Source organism: Hylobates moloch, unplaced genomic scaffold (assembly GCF_009828535.3).
Source record: "Hylobates moloch isolate HMO894 unplaced genomic scaffold, HMol_V3 SCAFFOLD_19, whole genome shotgun sequence".
NCBI classification, from domain to species: domain Eukaryota; kingdom Metazoa; phylum Chordata; class Mammalia; order Primates; family Hylobatidae; genus Hylobates; species Hylobates moloch.
The window spans coordinates 57527113-57549901 of NW_026652294.1; the positions used below are offsets into that span (position 1 = coordinate 57527113).

The following is a 22789-nucleotide window of genomic DNA, read 5'->3' on the forward strand; positions in this document are numbered from 1 at the left end:
CTGGGACTATAGGCATTAGCCACCTCGCCCGGCACAAGCTTCGTGTCTGAACCTCGCTCACCGGTGGGCGTTGAGCGGAGCCCACCCTGGAATCCACTCATCTCGGGAGGTTTGGGGACGGGCTTCACCGAGTTCGGAGGCCCCGGAAATCGCCCAGATGCATTAATCTCCAGAAGGCCTGCAAGGGGGTCTCAACACAAAGATTAGGAAGCTTTAACCAGAGTTTGGTAAGCCCACTGGGAATGCGAGCCGCTTCCCAGCCCTGCGCCCCGACGCGCTCCAGCAGTGCTGCAGAAACCGTTTTCATCTCTTCCCCAACGCACGACCTCGGGCTTTTTCTTTTTGTAAACTGCTCAGTGTGGAGAGGCCCCGCCCTTCCGCGCCCAGCCGCGGGGCCGCCCCTGCCTCCTCCCCGGTTCTCGTTCCCGGACGGCGCTAGAAGCCCTGGTGGCGGCGGCCCATGGGGCCCTTGGCGCTGCCCGCCTGGCTGCAGCCCAGGTAGGGCGCTTGGCCGAATCCTGAGGCGAGGGGGCGCGGGTGGAGGGCCTGGGGGCGGGAGCTCCCCTCTGCGGCGGGCGGGCAGGCCGCACCGGTCAGCAAGGCGCAGCGCTACCTTGCCCAGGCACCCCTTGGAGCTCGTGCAGGTATTTGCTAACTTACCCCTCTTGACCACCCTAGGAAGCAGGCTCTGTTATTTTCTCCATTTTACAGACGAAGAAATGGGAAGGACGGGCTGCATGGCTACCCCTGCCCTTGTGAGCCCTCTGTCAGTACTTCCCTCCCCCACCAGGAGCCTTCTCTTGACTTTCCTCAGACGCAGAGTTGCGGAGTGATTTTTAGATCTAACAGCTGTGGAAACACCTATCACACGTATAGATTTCAGGGCCTACTTCCGGGCGGGAACAGTTTCAGTCATATAGCGGTAGGGCCGGGGGTTGTATATGTTTAACCCACAAGCCAGGTAATTCTGATACAAGCTTAAGGAGGATTTCCTCTTCCCAAACCCTTTAGCAGTTCCTGCCTTTATGTGGGGGGTGTCCCCAAATAAAATCATTCTGCCTCCCAGCTTATTTTCCTTGTTTCTAGGAGGTTTCACATCTTCAAGGAGGAGTAAATCTTGACCACACTGTCAGGGCCACTCCCGTCACTCTTCTGGACTCCCACGGAACATTTCAAACAGTGCTTTTCCTAACTCCCTCAAACCATGTATCTGTCAATCTTCTCTTAGTCATCTCCCCAGCAACTCACAACATATTGTTAAACCCAGCTTGACTTCCCTTTTCTGGTATGAGCAACTAAACTGCTTTCGATGTTTATCTGATAAAGGAAAGTATCTACCCTTGCAAAATGTTAATAGGCAGTGGCAAGATGTTAATACTAACCCCAATCACATAATGGGTTCAAAAGTCAGGTGTGTCCAATTACTGAATTACCCAACATTTGGATTGCTCCCATCCCTACCCCCCTTCAGAACTAAAACACTGTGTCTCAAGTTCCGTACTTAGTGAGCTGAGCTACTGGAACACATAGTGACATGTCAACCACTCTGCACACATGGATTTGTTGTTGTTGTTCTTCTGTTTTTTATTTTTTATTTATTTTTGAGACAGAGTCTTGATCTGTCGCCCAGGCTGGAGTGCAGTGGTGCTGTCCGGGTTCACTGCAGCCTCTGCCTCCCAGATTCAAGTGATTGTCCTGCCTCAGCCTCCCGAGTAGCTAGGTAGCTGGGATTACAGCGTACGCTACCACATCCGGCTTTTATTTTTATTTTTTTGTAAGTTGCCATGTTGGCCAGACTGGTCTTGAACTTCTGGCCTCAAGTGATCCAACCCGCCTTGGCCTCCCAAAGTGCTGGGATTACATGCGTGAGCCACCGCACCCAGCCTGTTTTGTTTTTTTAAAGAATATTCAAAGCTGCCTTCGCAGTGGTTTGTTTTATTCCTTGGTGAGCAGCAAGGTTAGAACTTTATCAAAGATGAAAGCAGATTTTGAAAAAGCACTCTACGTGGTTGAAAGAGGCCGGGCAAGGATCAGACTACACCGGTCGCGGTCAAGAGATCTTTACTGGAGAGGTAGAGGCCAGGTCGCGCGGGGGAGAGAGAGAGGAGAGAGAGAGAGAGCTGCTGGTGTGCTGGGTTTTATATCCCTTGGGCCTACGTGGATTGGGCTGGGGCGGGCCCAAGGGAAGGCGGGAGATGCTTCTTTCTGATTGGCCCTCTTTTGGCGGGTTCAGACAGTGCCCGGTCAAGGAGGGGAGAAGAACCCGGAACCGGCGCCATTAAGGTACCCCTGTTACCTAACAGTAGTTTTAAGCAAACTCATTATACAGATGGTCCATGACTCACAATTTTTTAAACTTTGTGATGGTGTGAAAACGATATGTATTCATTAGAAACCGTACTTCAAATTTTGGATTTTAATCTTTCCCCAGGCTAGCGATGTGCAGGTATGATACCCTTTCAAGATGCTGGGCCGCAGCATCAGGCTGCAGCTCCCAGTTGGCCGCATGATCAGGAAGGTAAACAACCAGTACTCCACAGTGCACTGTGTTGCCAGATGATTCCACCCAACTGTAAGCTAATGTAGGTGTTCTGAGCAAGTTTAAGGTAGACTAGGCTAAGCTGTGATGTTCTGTAGATCAGTTGTATTACATGCATTTTCCACTTATGATATCTTCAGTTTACGATATTTTCAGCTGATGGGGTGTACCAGGACGTAACCTCATCATAAGTGAAGAAGCATCTGTACTTACTTTAGCAGGTAGTGTAGGCTATGGCTCCCTTCAAAATCTGATACGTACTTGGGGGTAACCAGATAAAAGACTGATATGGAACAGTTTTCTTTTGCTTTCTCAGGTTGGCCAGTACATTAAAGGACACGTGTACGGTGATGAAAGGATGATTATAAAAGAAGTGTTTAATGGTATTTTCCTGTATTTATAGGTATAGGAAGAATGCATATCTTTTCATCTATTACTTAATCCAGTTCTGTGGCCACTCTTGGATATTTACAAATATGACAGTCAGATTCTTTTCATTTGGAAAAGGTAAAACTCCAAAACAGTTTTTTTATTTTTAACTTTTAATCCTTGTTTTCACCTCATCCTGCTTATATTAAATTTCTACACACTTCAACCTTCTAATATCCTTCTCTAAAATTTGTATTTTTCAGCAACCATGTTTATTGCAAAACCTTCTTGGGGAAGGGGGAAGGTGGGATAAGTAAGGGAAAGGGATTTGGCTTCCCCCTGAGTAGGCAGTTTGCCTGAAAAAAGAGGTGGATGGCACTGGGGTGGTATCATTTCATTGTTCCTTTTCCATTCTGTACCAAACCTTAGCAGATTTCTTGTGTTTTGAGGAAATCTCAGCATAACATTTTATGCAGAGAAATCAGGAATGAATCAAATTCTTCCAGTGTTTGTATTATTCCCCAGGTTTGAGGTAACTGGAGACTACTAGTAAGTGAAATACAAATTTTATATTCCCCAAGCCTCTATTTGGTCCCTTTAAGAAGTAATATGTAAATGACACACTCTGTAGAGGGCTAACCACTTATATAGGAGTCAACATTAATGGTTTAAGTAATAAACTTCCTCTAGTTTCCTGAAAAGTAAAGTCACTGTTGGGTGACTAAATGACTATCAAAATAACATTCTCTTCATGTTCCATCCACACATGGGTAAGTGTCCTCACAGTTTACAACTGTTGAGTGACTTGACAATCTAAGCAACTGCTGGCTTCAGCTAAAAACAAATGTTTAGAATGTAGCTGGGAAAAGTCATGCTGTGCTCATCATTTCAGACGTGTGTATCATAAGGAAGTTATTCTACTTGCAAGGTCCCATAAGCTATTTTATGTTGCTTTTTCTTACTGAAAATCTACAGATATATTCTCGCCTTTGTTAAGGACCTCCAAAGATATAACCTAAAGCTTGAGTTTCAACTACAAATGTTGAGAGTTTTCAAGCACAGGAAAACACAGGTGATGGGAAAACTTCTTTTATATTTTTATTTAAAAGCCATCACTTCTAGCCCTTTGAGGTTTGCTGAGGCAGTGCAGGCATATTACATGTCATTGGCAACACAAGCCATGGACTGTCTTATGCTGTCTCACCTTTCCAGTGAGAAAAGTTGCCTTAGTCAGCAAGTATTTCTTTTTCTTTTCTTTCTTTTCTTTTTTTTTTTTTTTTTTGAGATGGAGTTTCCCTCTTGTTGCCCAGGCTGGAGTGCAATGGTACGATGTCAGCTCACTGCAACATCTGTCTCCCAGGTTCAAGTGATTCTCCTGCCTCAGCTTCCTGAGTGTCTGGAATTACAGGTGCCCGCCACCATGCCTGGCTAATTTTTGTATTTTCAGTAGACACAGGGTTTCACCACATTGGCCAGGCTGGTATTGAACTCCTGACCTAAGGTGATTCGCCCACCTCAGCCTCCCAAAGTGCTGGGAGTATGGGCTGAGCCACTGTGCCTGGCTCAGCGCATTTCTTTCTCAGTTATTATCCTGCCATTACAATTGTAGAAGCTACTTATTATTAAAGAAACACAACCAATTCATTCAGGAGACAGACTGAAAACAACTAAGTGTGGCTTCAGTACAATTTTTGAATCAATGTATAAATTACGTAAGTAGCTCAACAGAAACCTGAAACCCTGAACGTGTTATACCTGCTACCTTCTTCCTTCACAGAGCTGTGTAATTCGTAATGCTCTGGTACAGCAAGTGCAGTGCAGTGGATAAGAGCATGGACTGTGTGCTTCAGGAACCATCTCTGAAGTGGGGATGATGATAATATTGTCCATCTTGTGGAGCTGCTGAGAAGAGAAATTCTTACTGCTCAATACATTATTATTGTGTGAATCATCACTGGGCAGTAAAGAGCAAAATCTTCCCTACAAGTTTCTAAACATGGCAGGATTTCATTTTAAAACTTAAAGCAACACATTTATCCTATGTAGAGGAACATTTGTTTCCCTTCCATTTCAGCTCCAAGTGCACAGTATTTCATTTGAACCCTCTGCAATGCAAACCCCAAAAGTCCTGATCAGAGGCCCAAGTTCCAGTGTTTAACAAAATCCAGAAAAGCACTAACCAAATATGTATAGAAACAAAATCCTAGATACATATGTTATTTGATATCATGGCATTATTAGTGTCATTTCCATAAAGTTTCTCCGAAATCATATTTTTTCTCATCTTTGTCATTTTCTTGTCAGTGGAGAAGCTGTGAGCACATAGTGTCTTTAACAAGCTCACTTCTATTTACACTTGAGGTGGTCTAGATTCTAGGAGGTTACTCTTATGTGGGAATTGCTTTATAATCTTATAAGTGGGAAATAAATGCTACATGTACGTTTGGCCATGAAATCTTTCTCAAGTTTCGATTTCTTTTTGGAACAGGAGCAATTAAAATACAATACAGTATGAAGTGCTTTTTTGTTTGCATTGTATCGTTAATAATTTAGTAGCCTACTTAAGGAATTTTTCACATGTACGATGAAAAAGGAAGTGAATAATCTCCATTTGATTTCAAAGTGCTGCAAAAATTTGGGTTATAATCCAGTTTTTTCTTACTATATCTGCATTTTTAACCCATGGGACACAGATTCAATGGTTGATACTTTTTATGCTATTGGACTTGTGATGCGACTTTGCCAATCCGCATCTCTCCTGGAACTGCTGCACATATATGTTGGCATTGAGTCAAACCATCTTCTCCCAAGGTTTTTGCAGGTAGGTTTGAATCACATTATTATTATAGAATCTGTTTCATATTTACATTTTTTCTGTTTACAGCTTCTCATGACTTTATGGCAGTTAGAAAGCCAACCCTTTTCTCAAGTCACTGATAAGGAGAATTAATTTCATGGAAGGACAACCTTATTGTAAAACTGCCCAATTAGAATAACCAGTTGGAAACATTGAGGGCAGTGATGCTTGCTAATCTTGCAGCACTGCATTGGTCCTATCCTGGAAGGAGATTTCATAGCCACTTGCTACCCTCGCTATGTCACTGCCTGGGGTAGTAGAAGACAATGATAAGGCATAGGACTGGAGACTTAGGTTTGAAGCCTGGCTTTTCGGCTTACCACTGTGGGATCATACCACCCACAACCACTGGGCTGTTGAGGGAAAGGACACCACAAATAATACCTGGCAAAGAGTAGATGATTAAAAAACAAAAAGCTTCCTTCATCTACATCCAGAGAATAGAGTACTCCTAGGCCATTTCTTGCTCATTCCCTCTTTTTTACTAAACATCAATGGAAAGAGGAGATCATTTGTGTTTATCTAGTACAGCATCTAAGCATAGACTTGGGGATCACACAGACCTGGATTCAAATCCCAGTTCTACTTTGCACTAGTTGTATACATTTAAACAAATCATTTAATCATTCTGAACTTCATTTTCTCATGTGATATGAAAATAACATGTATCTTATGAAGTAACTGAGAAAATGGATAAGTTCCTGGCACTTAGTTAAGAATACAATACTTGGTAGCTATTACTACTATTTTCTTAACTATTCTTTGTTCCCTCTTCCACACCTCTAGCGCTAGATTACCATGTTCTTTGTAAAGACAGGTTGAAGGAAGATGGGAAATTTACTAGTAGTGACTCCATGTAGAAAATCATTGCTGGATAAAGGCAAAAAAATAAAGATTTTCTGTAGATTTTATATAGTTCATATAGTTGTCCCTTTCTTATGGGACAACTATAAGAACATGAGTTTAAAGTCTACAGAAATAGGTATCTACATGAGTATAATTTTAGGTATCCTCAAAATAAATTTGAAAAATTGATAATTTTGACAATTTCACATTGTAAAAATAATGAAAATGTCAGAATTTTATGGTGTTGCCAGCACCCAGCAAAGTGCTTAGAATGTAAATATACACTTTAAATTTTTGTTAAATGAAAGAGTGGCATAGATCCTTATATTAAAATTTGTTTAAAATATCATGAAAGCTTAAAAGATATAAATAGTATAATCCTAAGGAGCCTTTTAAGAACTGAGCATTACAAGTTTATGGAACATTTTAAATTTTGCTTATTAAGTAACAGTAGGGAAATAGTATCCATTAGGATAAAGACATTTAAAATGTTGAAATATCAAATGTAAAATAAAAATTAGGGTAATGGTATATAAACTAATAACATAGTAGTCAGTTAACTAGCTAAGACCTAGATGGAATTCCCTTTAATATAGTTCCTTACAAAATAAACGGGGATACAGATCTGTCCCAACAGCAACATAGTATCTGGGAGCAAGATTTATTGGTGTTTATTACCTATTTACAATGTGGTGTACTTTGAAACAACCAAAATACATATAGTACCAGCATCCCATAATGCTAATCTTGGAAAATAGAATTAACAACTAACATTAAATAAAAGTTGTATTCTATCATCTGGAATGATTTTGCTTGGAGTATGACTAAATTCATCTAAAATCTCAGTTATGTTTTCTATTGGTTTTTTTTAAAGGACTTTTTACTTTTTTAGGCTAAGTGGCTACTACTAGTTTCATGGTAAACATTTTCAAAATTAATAGTAGTGTTATTTTAGTTATTGCCAGTGTAGAGAATGCACCTAGAGGGAATTGATAATTTTATCAGGAAGAAAATTCACTGAGTACCTTGAATGTGCCTAGAAAATGTGCACATATGTGCTTTACAAAATTAGGCTTGTTTAGTAATAGAAATTATTATATAACTTAGAAATCTGATTTCTTGGAGTTCCAGGAATTCCAGAATATACACCTGATTTTAATCACTGCTAATTAAAACTTTAATGGCTTATAGAAATATAACTGTAATCAAAGAACCACATCTTTGTTTGGCAATTTAAACGTAGTGGCAAATATACATTGACACCTTTTATTCAAAGGCGAGTTTGCAAAATCTGATGTTAGTGTAGTGCAAATGATTTTTAAGTCTTCAATTACTAGGAGAGATAAGTCAGAGATCACTGTGTTAGGGAAGAAAATTATTCTCATCCTGAGCTAAGTATTATCAATTTTTGTTGTTGTTATTGTTTGGCTTCCTCTTTTTATCTCTTTTGAGATTTTATTTGGCCCCTATTTCTTTTATTTATCATCCTTTTTGTGGTTCCCGCAATGGAAATGGTGTTGGATAAAGGTTCAGAAACATGCCGTTATGCCCAAAGTTTCGTTTTCTCCCTCTTTCCTATATTAGAGTTATGCAGACAATTAGAATTCCCTCATTATGGGATGGCACTGAGGCCCCTGCTTTAAAATAATGAAACAAAACTCTCAGATTGTGTAATCATTCTTGGTTTTCCTGTTTCCCCATTTTTAAATGAAGAAACTGTAGTTAAGAGAGTGGCTGCTTTTAAGTAAGGTGAAAAAACATGTCAATACAGTTGTGATGTGATTTTGATATTACCTTCAAGAGATTGTTAAGTGGGCCGGGGCAGTGGCTCACGCCTGTAATCCCAGCACTTTGGGAGGCCGAGGCAGTCGGATCACGAGGTCAAGAGATCCAGACCATCCTGGCCAACATGGTGAAACCCCGTCTCTACTAAAAATAAAAAAAAAATTAGCTGGACGTGGTGGCGCACGCCTGTGATCCCAGCTACTCGGGAGGCTGAGGCAGGAGAATCACTTGAACCCTGGAGGCGGAGGTTGCAGTGAGCCGAGATTGCACCACTGCACTCCAGCCTGGGCGATGAAGCAAAACTCCGTCTCAAAAAAAAAAAAAAAATTGTTAAGTGACAACTGAATTCTTCTTGGAGGGTACTGGTCCTCCACAATATCTAGAGAAATAATTCCGACCAACAGTAGGAACTGATTAGCTAGTTGAGCAATTGGCATTACACATATCAAGTAGTGGTGGTGTGTCCACAGGGGATAGATTTGTTTTTGTGCTGTGTTTCTGTTTCTTGTGCTTTTGTTTCCTGTGCATTAATTTTTTTTAAATTATACTTTAAGTTCTAGGGTGCATATGCACAGTGTGCAGGTTTGTTACATATGTATACATGTGCCATGTTGGTTTGCTGCACTCATTAACTTGTCATTTACATTAGGTATATCTCCTAATGCTGTCCCTCCCCCCTGCCCCCACCCCACAACAGGCCCCAGTGTGTGATGTTCCCTATCCCGTGTTCAAGTGTTCTCATTGTTCAATTCCCACCTATGAGTGAGAACATGCAGTGTTTGTTTTTTTGTCCTTGTGATAGTTTGCTGAGAATGATGGTTTCCAGCTTCATCCATGTCCCTACAAAGGACATGAACTTATCCTTTTTTATGGCTGCATAGTAGTCCATGGTGTATATGTGCCACATTTTCTTAATCCAGTCTATCATTGATGGGCATTTGGGTTGGTTCCAAGTCTTTGCTATTGTGGATAGTGCCACAATAAATGTATGTGTGCATGCGTCTTTATAGTAGCATGATTTATAATCCTTTAGGTATAATCCCAGTAATGGGATGGCTGGGTCAAATGGTATTTCTAGTTCTAGATCCTTGAGGAATTGCCACACTGTCTTCCACAATGGTTGAACTAGTTTTCAGTCCTTCCAACAGTGTAAAAGTGTTCCTGTTTCTCCACATCCTCTCTAGCACCTGTTGTTTCCTTACTTTTTAATGATCACCATTCTAACTGTTGTGAAATGGTATCTCATTGTGGTTTTGATTTGCATTTCTCTGATGGCCAGTGATGATGAGCATTTTTTCATGTGTCTGGTGGCTGCATAAATGTCTTCTTTTGAGAAGTGTCTGTTCATATCCTTTGCCCACTTTTTGATGGGGTTGTTTGATTTTTTTTCCTGTAAATTTGTTCTTTGTAGATTCTGGATATTAGCCCTTTGTCAGATGGGTAGATTGTAAAAATTTTCTCCCATTCTGTAGGTTGCCTGTTCACTCTGATGGTAGTTTCTTTTGGTGTGCAGAAGCTCTTTAGTTTAATTAGATCCCATTTGTCAATTTTGGCTTTTGTTGCCATTGTTTTTGGTGTTTTAGTTATGAAGTCCTTCCCATGCCTATGTCCTGAATGGTATTGCTTAGGTGTTCTTCTAGGGTTTTTATGGTTTTAGGTCATACATTTCAGTCTTTAATCCATTGTGAATTAATTTTTGTATAAGGTTTAAGGAAGGGATCCAGTTTCAGCTTTCTACATGTGGCTAGCCAGTTTTCCCAGCACCATTTATTAAATAGGCAATCCTTTCCCCATTTCTTGTTTTTGTCAAGTTTGTCAAAGATCAGATGGTTGTAGATGTGTGGTATTGTTTCTGAGGGCTCTGTTCTGTTCCATTGGTCTATATCTCTGTTTTGGTACCAGTACCATGCTGTTTTGGTTACTGTAGCCTTGTAGTATAGTTTGAAGTCAGGTAGCATGATGCCTCCAGCTTTGTTCTTTTGGCTTAGGATTGTCTTGGCAATGTGGGCTCTCTTTTGGTTCCATATGAACTTTAAAGTAGTTTTTTCCAATTCTGTGAAGAAAGTCATTGGTAGCTTAATGGGGATGGCATTGAATCTATAAATTACCTTGGGCAGTATGGCCATTGTCATGATATTGATTCTTCCTATCCATGAGTATGGAATGTTCTTCCGTTTGTTTGTGTCATCTTTTATTTCATTGAGCAGTGGTTTGTACTTCTCCTTAAAGAGGTCCTTCACATCCCTTGTAAGTTGGATTCCTAGGTATTTTATTCTCTTTGAAGCAATTGTGAATGGGAGTTCACTCATGATTTGGCTCTCTGTTTGTCTGTTATTGGTGTAAAAGAATGCTTGTGAGTTTTGCACATTGATTTTGTATCCTGAGACTTTGCTGAAGTTGCTGATGAGCTTAAGGAGATTTTGGGCTGAGACGATGGGGTTTTCTAAATATACAATCGTGTCATCTGCAAACAGAGACAATTTGACTTCTTCTTTTCCTAATTGAATACCCTTTATTTCTTTCTCCTGCCTGATTGCCCTGGCCAGAACTTCCAACACTATGTTGAATAGGAGTGGTGAGAGAGGGCATCCCTGTCTTGTGCCAGTTTTCATAGGGAATGCTTCCAGTTTTTGCCCATTCAGTATGATATTGGCTGTGGGTTTGTCATAAATTGCTTATTATTTTGAGATACGTCTCATCAATACCTAGCTTATGGAGAGTTTTTAGCATGAAGGGTTGTTGAATTTTGTCAAAGGCCTTTTCTGCATCTATTGAGATAATCATGTGGTTTTTGTCTTTGGTTCTGTTTATATGATGGATTAAGTTTATTGATTTGAGTATGTTGAACCAGCCTTGCATCCCAGGAATGAAGCCAACTTGATCATGGTGGATAAGCTTTTTGATGTGCTGCTGGGTTCGGTTTGCCCTGTGCATTTTTAAATGTTTTACACGCACATCTTTATTTTGACACCTAGGGAGAAACCATTATGAATTTCTAAAATTACATATGAAAGGAAAGGAAAAAACCCATTGACTAAAAGACAATAATCATTTAACTGACATATATTTTATTTTTTATACACTTAGGGGAAAGGGGCAAAACCATAGCATAGCTATTTATAGACTTCCAATTTTTGAAATAATTACATGACAATGAAAATCATATAAGAAAATATAGTAAACTTTTATACTTTTACTTTTTAAAATGGAAAAGTTAAAATGGTCTAAAAGAAGCATAAAAGAAATGATAATATAAATCAAAACTAGGTATCTCTCTTCTCCAATCCCCTCCTTCGAAATGAGCTTGCATACTTTATTAGCTTAGAAACAAATGTTGAATTGGAAAACTAGTTGATTTCAGTAAATTTAATCAAAGAACTTGACTTTTATAGTACAGAAACACTATCAACCCTGAAATGTTGATTTTGAGGGGCTTTGTTCAGTTTGCTTGTACAGAAGCCTGAGAAGAAGATTCTTATTCATACTGCTTTAGGATGTTTCAACTCAAGAAGAGGGGAAAATAGCCAACACTAACCTTTGTGTCATAACATTAGACTGATATCCCCTATAGGAAACCCTTAATAGATTACTGCATCACTTTTTGAGAAATGCTTTAAATGCAAATATTTCATTTATAATTGAATTAAAATAATTCCATTACACATCCTTCCCTCTGTGTCATAATAAACACTCCTGCACTATTAATTTCACATATTTTTACTCAATTTTTAAAATTTCTCAACCAAAACACTAAAAACTAATACTCTTAAATTATTGTGCTTACAGAGATTCCATTTATGAGCCCAAATCACATAAACTGTTTCTGTATTTGCCAGTAACACTTCTATTTCTGATCAGGGCAAGCAGGGATCTGTTTGTCAAAAATCCCTCTAAAGATTTCACAGTCACATATTCTTAAGAGAACAAATATGAAGGAATTCCCAAAGGAATTCCTTTTTGCCTTTTAGGCAAAAAGCCAGATTTTACCCTAATTTATTTTTAGCTGTGAAGCAGGTACTTATTTGCGTTGCTAGACTAAATAATCTGACTTTCCATTAAAATCACATAGATTTTTCTCACCAGTTTTGAGCTTGGAATAGGCTTATATTGCCAGAGAAGAAACTACCAAAGATAGTGTTGAGTTGTAACATTCTCCAAATTTTGAAGCCTCCTGAGAGTGAATTACATGTCCAATTCACCCTGTGGGTAAGATTTTAGAATTTTCCTGTTTTTCACATTTGATCCATGTAGTTCTTCAGTGTGATAAGTATCAAGCTATATTGCTAGTGTAATTTTACAGATGCTGAGATTGAATTTTTTTAATTCAGTCATTATCTACATAGAAAAATATTTTCCTGTAAATACACTGTAAATCGCTACATTAAAGTATATTTAAATATTTATTTTCCTAATCATAGCTTACATTTATTTGGGCTTTTATGTGTGTCAAACACTTTTCTTAGTTCTTTACATGTATTACCTTATTTAATCTTTACAACAACCTTTTCCTGTATATAATAATTACTATGTAACAATAGATGCTAATTATTATCTCTAGTATAATTACTTAACACAGAAGTAAATTATGCAAGGTCACATATGTTTTGAATATTGTAGCAGACATTTAAGCTCTTTGGCTCTTGAGCTCTCAACTATTATGCTACATTTGTTTAGTGTTTCACCAAGTATAATATAAATATCATGAAGGCAGGGGCTTGGTCTTGTTCACAGCTGTATCCTCTGGGACCCAGAATAATGCACTCAATAATTATCTAGTGAATGATGAATAAATAAATACAATTATTTAAATGCATTTGTCTTATAGAAGCATGTAATTGGTAGTTTTTGAATATAGAAAGATTTCTGAAGTTCTCAGAAAAGTTCAGAGGATTGAGAGTTTAGATTTTCATTTTAGTAAAATAGTAGTTTCAATTATTGCTCAACCTGGAGTTTCGGATTCCCAAATAGAACATAAAAATGCCAAGCATTTTTATTATATAATTATCACACTTTTGAGTAGATGACATTATCACCACGTTTAATTTAACTCCAGTTGTAGGATATTTACTATGCCTTTTACTCTACCTGTTTGAGTTATACTAAACAAGACCATTCTCTAGTAATTTGTCATATTTTCATAGGATTTGTTAAAAATGACAAAGGGCTAAATTCTTCCAAGTGTCAAGCTCTAAATAACTGGTCAAATGGTCATATTAAAGAAGACTGATAAATATTAAAAGCCTTTCCTTCAAAATTGTTTTGGTGTTAAGAAAATCAAGGAGGCTCTTGTTTTAAGGCTTAATTTTTAAGGAGAAACTTTTTTAAAGAATAGACTATAATCTGGATACTAGGCGATGGAGTAACTCATACCAAGTAACAATGGTGAAAGATTCTTAGTATTTCAGGAATTTGAAGTCGTATTGCATAGATGTTGATTCCAGACTTGTAGGTAAGTCACTTTCAGTTGGTAAAATGCATGTCTTTTGTAAAACGCATATAACAATAATAGCACCTACTTCTTAGGGTCATTATGGAGATAAAATGAGATGGTGTATATTTGGAACCTGGCACAAGGTAAACAATAAATAATTAGCTTTATTTCAATTTAAGAACATCTCTGCCTAAATTTCCCCATTGTATTGCCATTGAATGGTCAAGTTAGAGTTGAATAACCATCAGATGATTTTTTAACTAATTAGATTGACACCTAATATAGACGGAGTCATCACTCGTGTGTATGTGTGTTGTGGTTTGGTTTGGGGGTCCATCCTGTTGCTGCTTTCTGTGCAGCTGGGATTTCATCGCTACCTTGCCACAGACAGTGAAGTGATGATTTTCAACAGGGTGAGTTTCATCATGCAGCTCCAGTCTCTCCCTTTTAGGAGATTTTCCCCTCTGTCCTCTTCAATTAAGGGATGACCTGACATCATGGGTAGCTTACAACTCTGGAAACCAGGAGACTTCAGATATATGTATGTTTCCAGGTCTGTTCCCAAATTCCTTATTTCCAAAAAGGTGGGGCTGGGCTACTATCAGAATGTTTTATCTAGAGGAGACCCTAGAGATCATCTTATTGAAAGGTGTCTACGCTTTTTCAGTAGTCAGCCATGTAATTAGAAATCTGTATTTTATTCATGTATCCATTCATGTATGTGTATCTCCTGAGATTTCTAGCAAAAACTAGAAGGTTTTCCTAATAACCAAGCACTGATCAAATGTAAGAGATGTAGAGCCTAAGAACTTATTTGCTGCTATGATCGTTATCTGAAGGCTGAGAGGTGTCATGACAGCAAGGTTGGATTGTTCAGTAATTATAATTGCAGTTCAGTAGAATTTATTATAGAAATTAAATCAATAGAGTATTATATTGTAAAGAAAGACTGAAAAAAGAAAAACAGCTATGTAGACAGCTTCCATGGTTTGACTAAGGTTTGAATCATATCTAATTCCCCTTAGCCAAGCATAGACCCTCTTGACTCACCACTGTAGTCATGTGGTAAACATGCTGATATAGCTTATACACGTGGATTTCTGATCATGTGGCCCACTGTTGGCAAATCTTGGATTTCTGTGCACTAGGTGATTTTCCAGGACTAGCAGCCTATAAATGCTAAGTCACAGGTTATCCCAGTCTTTTCTCCTTGATCCACTTTAAAAATAAAGAAAAATATAAATCATTCCCCTCTTTTCTTTACTGCGAATTTGACTGTTCAATCTTAAGTATATTTTCCTTTGACCATTAAGAGCAAGTAAAACATTCTATTAAAAATACACAAAATACAGAATGTACAGGATATATTAATATAACGCAAGAAGGCACTTTATATTTAGGTTGGGAAAAAGGAATGTATTTTTTTATTTTTTGAGACTAGTAATTGGGGCTAAGCCAAAAATGTGTGAAGTCTCAAAGATTTGTAAATGCTGACTTGGAATATATTGAATTCTTTTCATTTTCCGCTAGCTTATAAGGGTTAGGATTATATTACTCCCCTACCAAAAAAAAAGAAAAAAAAAAGCTACAATAGTTTCTCTATTGGATGGAACTGAAATTTCTCAGCCTGTCATTCAAAACCCTTCATAACCCAGCTCCAAACACGTTTTCAATTTCATCTCCTTTTATTCCATTCTATGCACCCTCCCCTCTAGCCCCCCAGTGGTTCACATTACTCCCCTGGGCACCCTACATTTTCATACCTCTGCCTCTTTGCTCAGGCTGCTCCCTTTGCCTAGGATGCCCTCTCTTATACCCAGTCTACCTGACAAACTCTTACTCATTTTTCAAGATCCAACTTGGATGAAATGAAATGTAGCATGTCTTCATTAATCTCTTTGCATTCTTTCTCCAGGCAGAAAGTATCTCGCTCACCTGTGCTCCCATATCTAGCACACACTGTGCTGGCTATTGTTCCATTCTCCCACCACTGCTACCCTCTCTGGAGCAAAGACTGTGTTTTCATTTTGGCATCTGACACACAGTGGACACTCAATAAAGCCTTGTCAAAGTGAATAGAAAACACATGCATGTGGCAAGAAGAAAGGAAGTATCCTGATTCACATAAAATATATGTCATTTTTTCATTCATTATATATTATTTGTAAAATATAGACAAATGAGGAACTGAAATTCAGCCATAACCCTACTCTGTCAGAGGGAGGCATTGTTAACAGTTTAGTATACATATTTCCAGCTAAAGCATACTTTTGAAAGGAGATCTGGTTTTTAAAATTAGAAAATTACCTACATAGCCTAATAGATGATCCTAATTTCTGACTTTGCTGTTTCTTTGTTAGCTCACAGAGAGAATAATCATCCTTTTTGTGGTGATCACCAGTCAAGAGGAAGTCCAAGAGAAATATGTGGTGTGTGTTTTATTCATCTTTTGGAATCTGTTGGATATGGTTAGGTAAGAAGGCAAAATAATCTCTTAAAACAAGGCTAAATTGCTTTCTGCAGTGAAACCAGTACTAGCAGTAACCAGAGGTTACTTGGTACGAGAGAAGAAAACATATCCCCTTTTCAAATTATTTTATCTTGGTATGGAAATGTATTGTTAGTGTTCTCCATAATGGGCATATCAAAGATAATGAAAACCTACCATAGTATTACAAGAGTAAATCAGCACATTTCAGGTTTCTGCAGAAGGCTTGGCATAAGACCAACTTGGAATGACCCTCAGCTGTTTCCTAACGAAGGCATTCCTCACAATGGCTTTAGTATGGTTGCTTTAATAAGCAAAGCATGTCTTTTATATCACCAGAATTTAGTTAGTTTCTGTGCATTCAAGAATCTTTTAAATATAGGGCCTCTCAGGAAGAAAATGCACTCTCACATTCATTTACAATTTCAGTGGGTTCAAATGACTAACTTAAGTCCTTTTACTGCTAATTCTAAAACTTTGCGGTGAGATGTGCCTAGTCTTACCTCTACAAGTGGTGGTGTCAAACAGTCCCCTTTGCTCAGTGAGTGCTTATGCCTCACTCTGGGGAAGTGTCCTAACTGCTAGGTCAGCTTTCCCAAATGAGAACTGTCCCTCCTACTTGAGAGATCTGGATTTGAATAGGTAACAAAAGAGTCCTAGTTTGTTTTTTAGCCAAGGGTATGTAAATTTTTATATTATATTGTCAATAACTTAACTGAATTAAAGTATGTTTAAATAATAAGTTGAGTCCTAGAGTGAATTAGAATGAAATCTTTTGTTGAAGTAAAATGAATTTAATTATGTATATAAATTAGTAATTTTTCATTTTTGAATTGATAGTTTAGTGGACTTGGGGCAAACTTCATGGACTTTTGTAGCCCATAACTTCTATTCATGAGACAGTGGAACATCATTTGGGATTGAAGCTTTCTAGTATGTTACTCTTGGCTATGCTTACTCTTTCAGTGTCAGAGAAGCTCAATAAATACATTGGAGAACAAAACAACGTTTGCACTGAAAGAAGTAGCATGCTGTCTAGGAAGATTTTTGGACATAGAGGTGGAAGATCTCTCTAGATGAAACCCACCTCCACTACTTACTTGCTAAGTGATGTTAGGCAAATCACTTAACCTTTCTTATTTTTATAACAGCTTTATTGAGATATAATTTATATACCATAAAATTCACCCTTTTAAAATACAAAATTTGTGAGTTTTAGTATATCCAAAGAGATGTGCAATCATCACTACTATCCTAGAACATTTTTATCATCCCTAAAAGAAACCTCATACCCAGTAGCAGTCAATCCCCACTCCCTCTTTCCCTCAGCCCCTGGAAACCACGCATATGCTGTCTCTATGGATTGCCTATCCTGGAAATTTCATATAAATGGAGTCATCCAATATGTGGCCTTTTGTGACAGGCTTCTTTTACTTAGCATAATGTTTTCAGGATTCCTCTGTGTTGTGGCATGTGTTAGTACTTCATTGCTTTTGGGGCTGAGTAAAATTCTATTGCATTGATTTACCACTTTCTGTGTATCCACTTATCAGTTGATGGACATTTGGGTGGTTTCTAGTGTTTGACCATGAAGAATACTGCCATGAACATCCATATACAAGCTTTTGTGTGCACATGTTTTCATTTCCCTTATACCTAGGAGTGAAATTCCAAGGCACCTAACTTTTAGAAACTTTTTTTCCTCTGTAAAATGGGGGTAAACTTATCTTCCCACCCTACCCTAGCATTATTTTTCCTAAGTAATGAGCAAGAGACTTCCTCAGCCTGAAAATAGCATCTATGAAAAATACATACTAACATGATAGTTAATGATGAAAGACTGATGCCTTCCTCCTAATATCCAGGAACAAAACAAGGGCATCCACGCTTGCCACTTATATTCATCATTGTACTGAAAGTTCTATCCATGGCAATAAGGCAGAACAGAAAACAAACAAAATGGTATAAAAGGCATCTAGGCTGGAAAGCAACAAGTAAAACTATCTCTATTGGCAGATGACATCTTATACATAAAAAATTATCAATATGTAAAAATGAATTATTTTTTATACATTTGCAATTAACTACCATAAAATGAAATCAAGAATACAATTCTGTTTACAGTAGCATAAAAAGAATAAAGTACTTAGGAATAAATTTGACAAAAGATGCACAGAATTTATACATTGTTGAAAAAGCATTGTTGAAAAAAATTAAAGATCTAAATAAATGAAAGGACATTCCACATGACTTGAAGACTTAATATTGTTCAGATGGCAATATTCCCCAAATTGATATGTAGATTCAGTGCAATCCCTATTAGAACCCAGATAACTTCATTGCAGAAATTGAGAAGCTGACCCTAAAATTCATATTTAAACTCCAGGAACTCAGAATAGCCAAAACAATCTTAGAAGAATGTAGTTGAAGGACTCACTCTTCCCCATTTCAAAACTTACTACAAAGCAATAATTAAGTGTGGTACTGTGTAAGGATAAATCATGGAATAAAATTGATAAACTCTCACACATTTTTGGTCAATTAATTTTTGACAACAATGCCAAGACCATTCAATGGGGAAAGAACAGTCTTTTTCAACAAATGGTGCTGGGACAACTAGATATACACACACACACAAAATGAAGTTACCACTCACATATAAGTGGAAAACTATGAAACTCTTTGAAAAAAAAAATAGGAGTATATCTTGATGACTGGATTTGGCTGTGGATTATAAGGCACAAAACAAAAGAAAAAAAGATAAATTGGACTTCATCAAAAGTAGCTTTTCTTTTTTTTTTTGAGATGGAGTCTTGCTCTCTCACCCAGGCTGGAGTCCAGTGGTGTGATCTCAGCTCACCACAACCTCCGCCTCCTGGATTCAAGTGATGCCCCTGTCTCAGCCTTCTGAGTAGCTGGGATTACAGGCACCTGCCACCACGCCCGGCTAATTTTTGTATTTTTAGTATAGATGGGGTTTTGCCATGTTGGTCAGGCTGGTCTTGAACCCCTGACCTCAGGTCATCTGCCCAGTTTGGCCTCCCAAAGTGCTGGGATTACAGGAGTGAGTGAGCCATCACGGCTGGCCAAGAGTGGCTTTTAAACATGAAAACATGCTTACCCACTCTTCTAATGTGAGGGGGAAAAGATGAGATACCATTTTTCACTTTGATTGGTAAAGATCAAAAAGCTTGATTATATGCTATGTTCAATGAGGTCCTCCACTGCTGGTATATATTCTGTATAGTAAATATGCACATAGATATGCAAATGCAAAAAACATTTTTGAAAGAATACCTAAGAAACTGACATTGGCTATTGTCTCTGAGGGGTGGAATTCAGGTCCTGGATTGAGAGAGATTTACTCTTCCCCATTCATGTTTTCAAGGTTTTTTGGGTGGTTTTGCCATATGTATTTATTGTCTGTCTATATCAGTAGTTCTCAAAGTGTGGTCCCTAGACCAGTGGCATCAGCATCACCTGGAACTTGTTAATACAAAGTCTGGGGTGCACCACAGTTCCATTGGATCAGAAACTTTGGAGTAGGGCCCAGCAATTTTTTTAACATGCCATCTAGGTGATTCTGATATATGCTCAAGCCTAAAAACCAGTGTCCTAGTCAAAGGAATAAAACACAACGTAGACCACTTAATCTGTTACATCACAGTGGTAGGCTTAAAGCTCCCTACTATACCCAAATCAGCTCCCAAGGCCAGTTCTTTAATTGATCACATAGATAGTACAACTGCAGAAGCAGAAGGATGCCAAATACAGATTTGGAAGCACATTTTATTTTTAAATGAATTCCTGAGATATTTACAAGTATGTCTGTCATTAAAAAACCTAGCTGCTTGCTGCAAAAAATGAGCTTGGCTTTTTAATGAAATTGAAGTCACTAATCAAGGAAATTTGTAACTGTATTTTTCTGAGGAGGGAGTAAGAGTTACTTGCTCTGTTTAGCTTTATAATTATTCATGATCTACCACGAGACAAGCCAGATTGACATGGTCCCTTTCCCCCATTTAAAAAAAATCTCTTCCTTAAATTATAGGAAATAAAATATATAATTTGTACACTTTCCAGATGTATCTCTGTATTTAATTACACAGTAGTTTCTCCTATTTCCCAGATATTAGCAGAAAATGATGTTTATGAGCTTCTCATCTCCTTTCAGGTACACTTATAGCATGTTATCAGTCATAGGAATATCCTATGCTGTCTTGACATGGCTCAGTCAAACACTATGGATGCCAATTTATCCTTTGTGTGTTCTTGCTGAAGGTAAGAAAAGAGTGACTTGCTGTATTGCTTACTGACAAAAGCCATCTAGTTATAATGGTTCACTAAATTTTTTGATGATTAAATTACTATTTTTGCGAATGCTTAGCTCACTCAGTGTATCTTTACTGGCATATTTCCCTTGATGCAAAGAGGCAAAGTTGAAGAGGGAAGCAGCTCTGCACAGTAGACAAAATACTGGACAAAAAGCAACGGCATCTGAGTCCTTCCCTTCATTAACTCACTGTATGAGTTTTGAGTAACTCATTTAACCTCTCAGAGTCTGCTTATTCACCAAAAAGAGGTTAACATTTAGAGATTCTATGATTTTTAACTTTTAATGCACAGAAATTCAGTTCCCTCTGGTGAATCTTTCCCACTTAACATTTACCATGTATCCTACCCTCTCTCAGCAACTAGTTAACTCTACCTTGAGATTAATCATCATTTTCTGAGGGAGGCATTCCCTGACTTCCTCAACTGAGTTCCCCTGGGTACAGCATCATGAATCTTTTATAGCAGGGGCCCCCAACCCAGGCCATGATCCCAGTCTGTGGCCCGTTAAGAACCAGGCCGCATAGCAGGAGGTGAGCAGTAGGCTAGCAGGTGAAGCTTCATCTGTATTTATGGCCACTCACCATTGCCCACATTATTGCCTGAACTCTACCGCCTGTCAGATCAGTGGAGGCATCAGATTCTTATTGGAGCACAAACCCTATTGTGAACTGTGCATGTGAGGGATCTAGGTTGTGTGCTCCTTATGAGAATCTAATGCCTGATGATCTTTCACTGTCTCCCATCACCCCCAGATGAGACCATCTAGTTGCAGGAAAATAAGCTCAGGGCTCCCACTGATTCTGCATTATGGTGAGTTGTATAATTATTTTGTTATTACATTGTAATAATAATACAAATAAAGTACACAATAAATGTCGTGTGCTTGAACCATCCTGAAACCATCCTTCTTCCTCCGGTCTGTGGAAAAACTGTCTTCCACAAAACCAGTACCTGGTGCCAAAAAGGTTGGGGACTGCTGTCTTCTAGGGCTTATATCAGCATAATTACACATTTATATGATTCTTTGATTAATGTCCATTTCCTTGACTAGACTCTAAGCTCTGGGGGGGTACCAGGATGTCTGTGTCTGTTTCTTTGCTTCCTTCCTTTCTCTTATGCACCGGTATACATGCTCAATAAACACAGAATGAATTATTGAGTATGAGTAGGCTAATTATCTAGCCTAAATATAAACCTAAAACTTAAGATCAAATCATTCAGATCATCAGTTAGCAGAGTTTGAGGATATTTGGAGAATATATGCTTTCTTCTGCAATGGATTTGGTAGACTGTTAAAGAGCATTCTGTAAGACATGATTAAAGTTTTCAAAATTGAAGACATAAAATAAGAATGCATGTTAAGGTAACTAAGGGAAAAACATAAGGACATAGTGTTTGACATAAAATGATGATGACATTGACAATAATCAAAGTATATAAAAGCCAGTTATAAAACAAAAACACACATTTTCTATCTATTGATGAGCAGATAAAAAGAGCTTAAGTTATTGTAAATCATGTTAGAATTTCTAAATTTGTTTTGATTCAAAAGGAAGAATTATTAATTTTGGAATAGACTATGCCAAGTGGATCTAAAGAATAATTGTCTTGAAAACAATAAGAACCTGATTGTCCATTCTTTAAGAACCAAGTAACCTCTCATTGAAATATCAAATATAAATCATAGTACTGTAGAGAATATAGAAAGAAAATGGGGAGCTGTTGGTCAAAGGGTACAAAGTTTGTTAGGAGGAATACATTTTTGAGATCTAATGCACAGCAGGGTGACTGTACTTAATGTATATTTCAAAATAGCTAAGAGTAAATTTCAAATCTCACCACAAAAAGTAAGTGAGGTGGTAGATATGTTAATTAGCTTGATTTAATCATTCCACATTGTACACACATATCAAAATATCACATTGTGCTTCATATATGTATACAATTATGATTTGCCAATTAAAACAATCAAATTTAAAAGACATATAAAGGAATAAGGTAGAAATATGACTAATCCCTTCCTAGGAATAAGGGATGGATAAATGTATAGGAAACTTTTGCATTCTTGTTATTCCATAATTCTAATCCTTGTCCTTTCTAGGAAAGCCATGTTCTTTTATGGTTGCCATACAACCCTTA

The 22789-nt window shown here is 37.9% G+C and overlaps 1 protein-coding gene across 2 annotated transcripts in view; it reads left to right on the forward strand.

Moving 5' to 3' along the window:
• Positions 1–391: 391 nt before the first annotated feature.
• The window catches only part of HACD4 (3-hydroxyacyl-CoA dehydratase 4), a 28478-nt gene continuing 6080 nt past the window's right edge, over positions 392–22789 (forward strand). Inside the window, exons 1-7 of one of the 2 annotated variants that reach the window (XM_058431893.1) lie at positions 392–498; positions 2943–3046; positions 5602–5729; positions 16188–16300; positions 20490–20596; positions 20747–20852; positions 21408–21460. In XM_058431893.1, the coding sequence (XP_058287876.1) occupies positions 461–498; positions 2943–3046; positions 5602–5729; positions 16188–16300; positions 20490–20596; positions 20747–20852; positions 21408–21460 (649 nt within the window). In that variant the 5' untranslated portion in view covers positions 392–460. The remainder of the gene's footprint in view (positions 499–2942; positions 3047–5601; positions 5730–16187; positions 16301–20489; positions 20597–20746; positions 20853–21407; positions 21461–22789) is intronic. The other variant, XM_032138892.2, reaches the window with a different exon arrangement.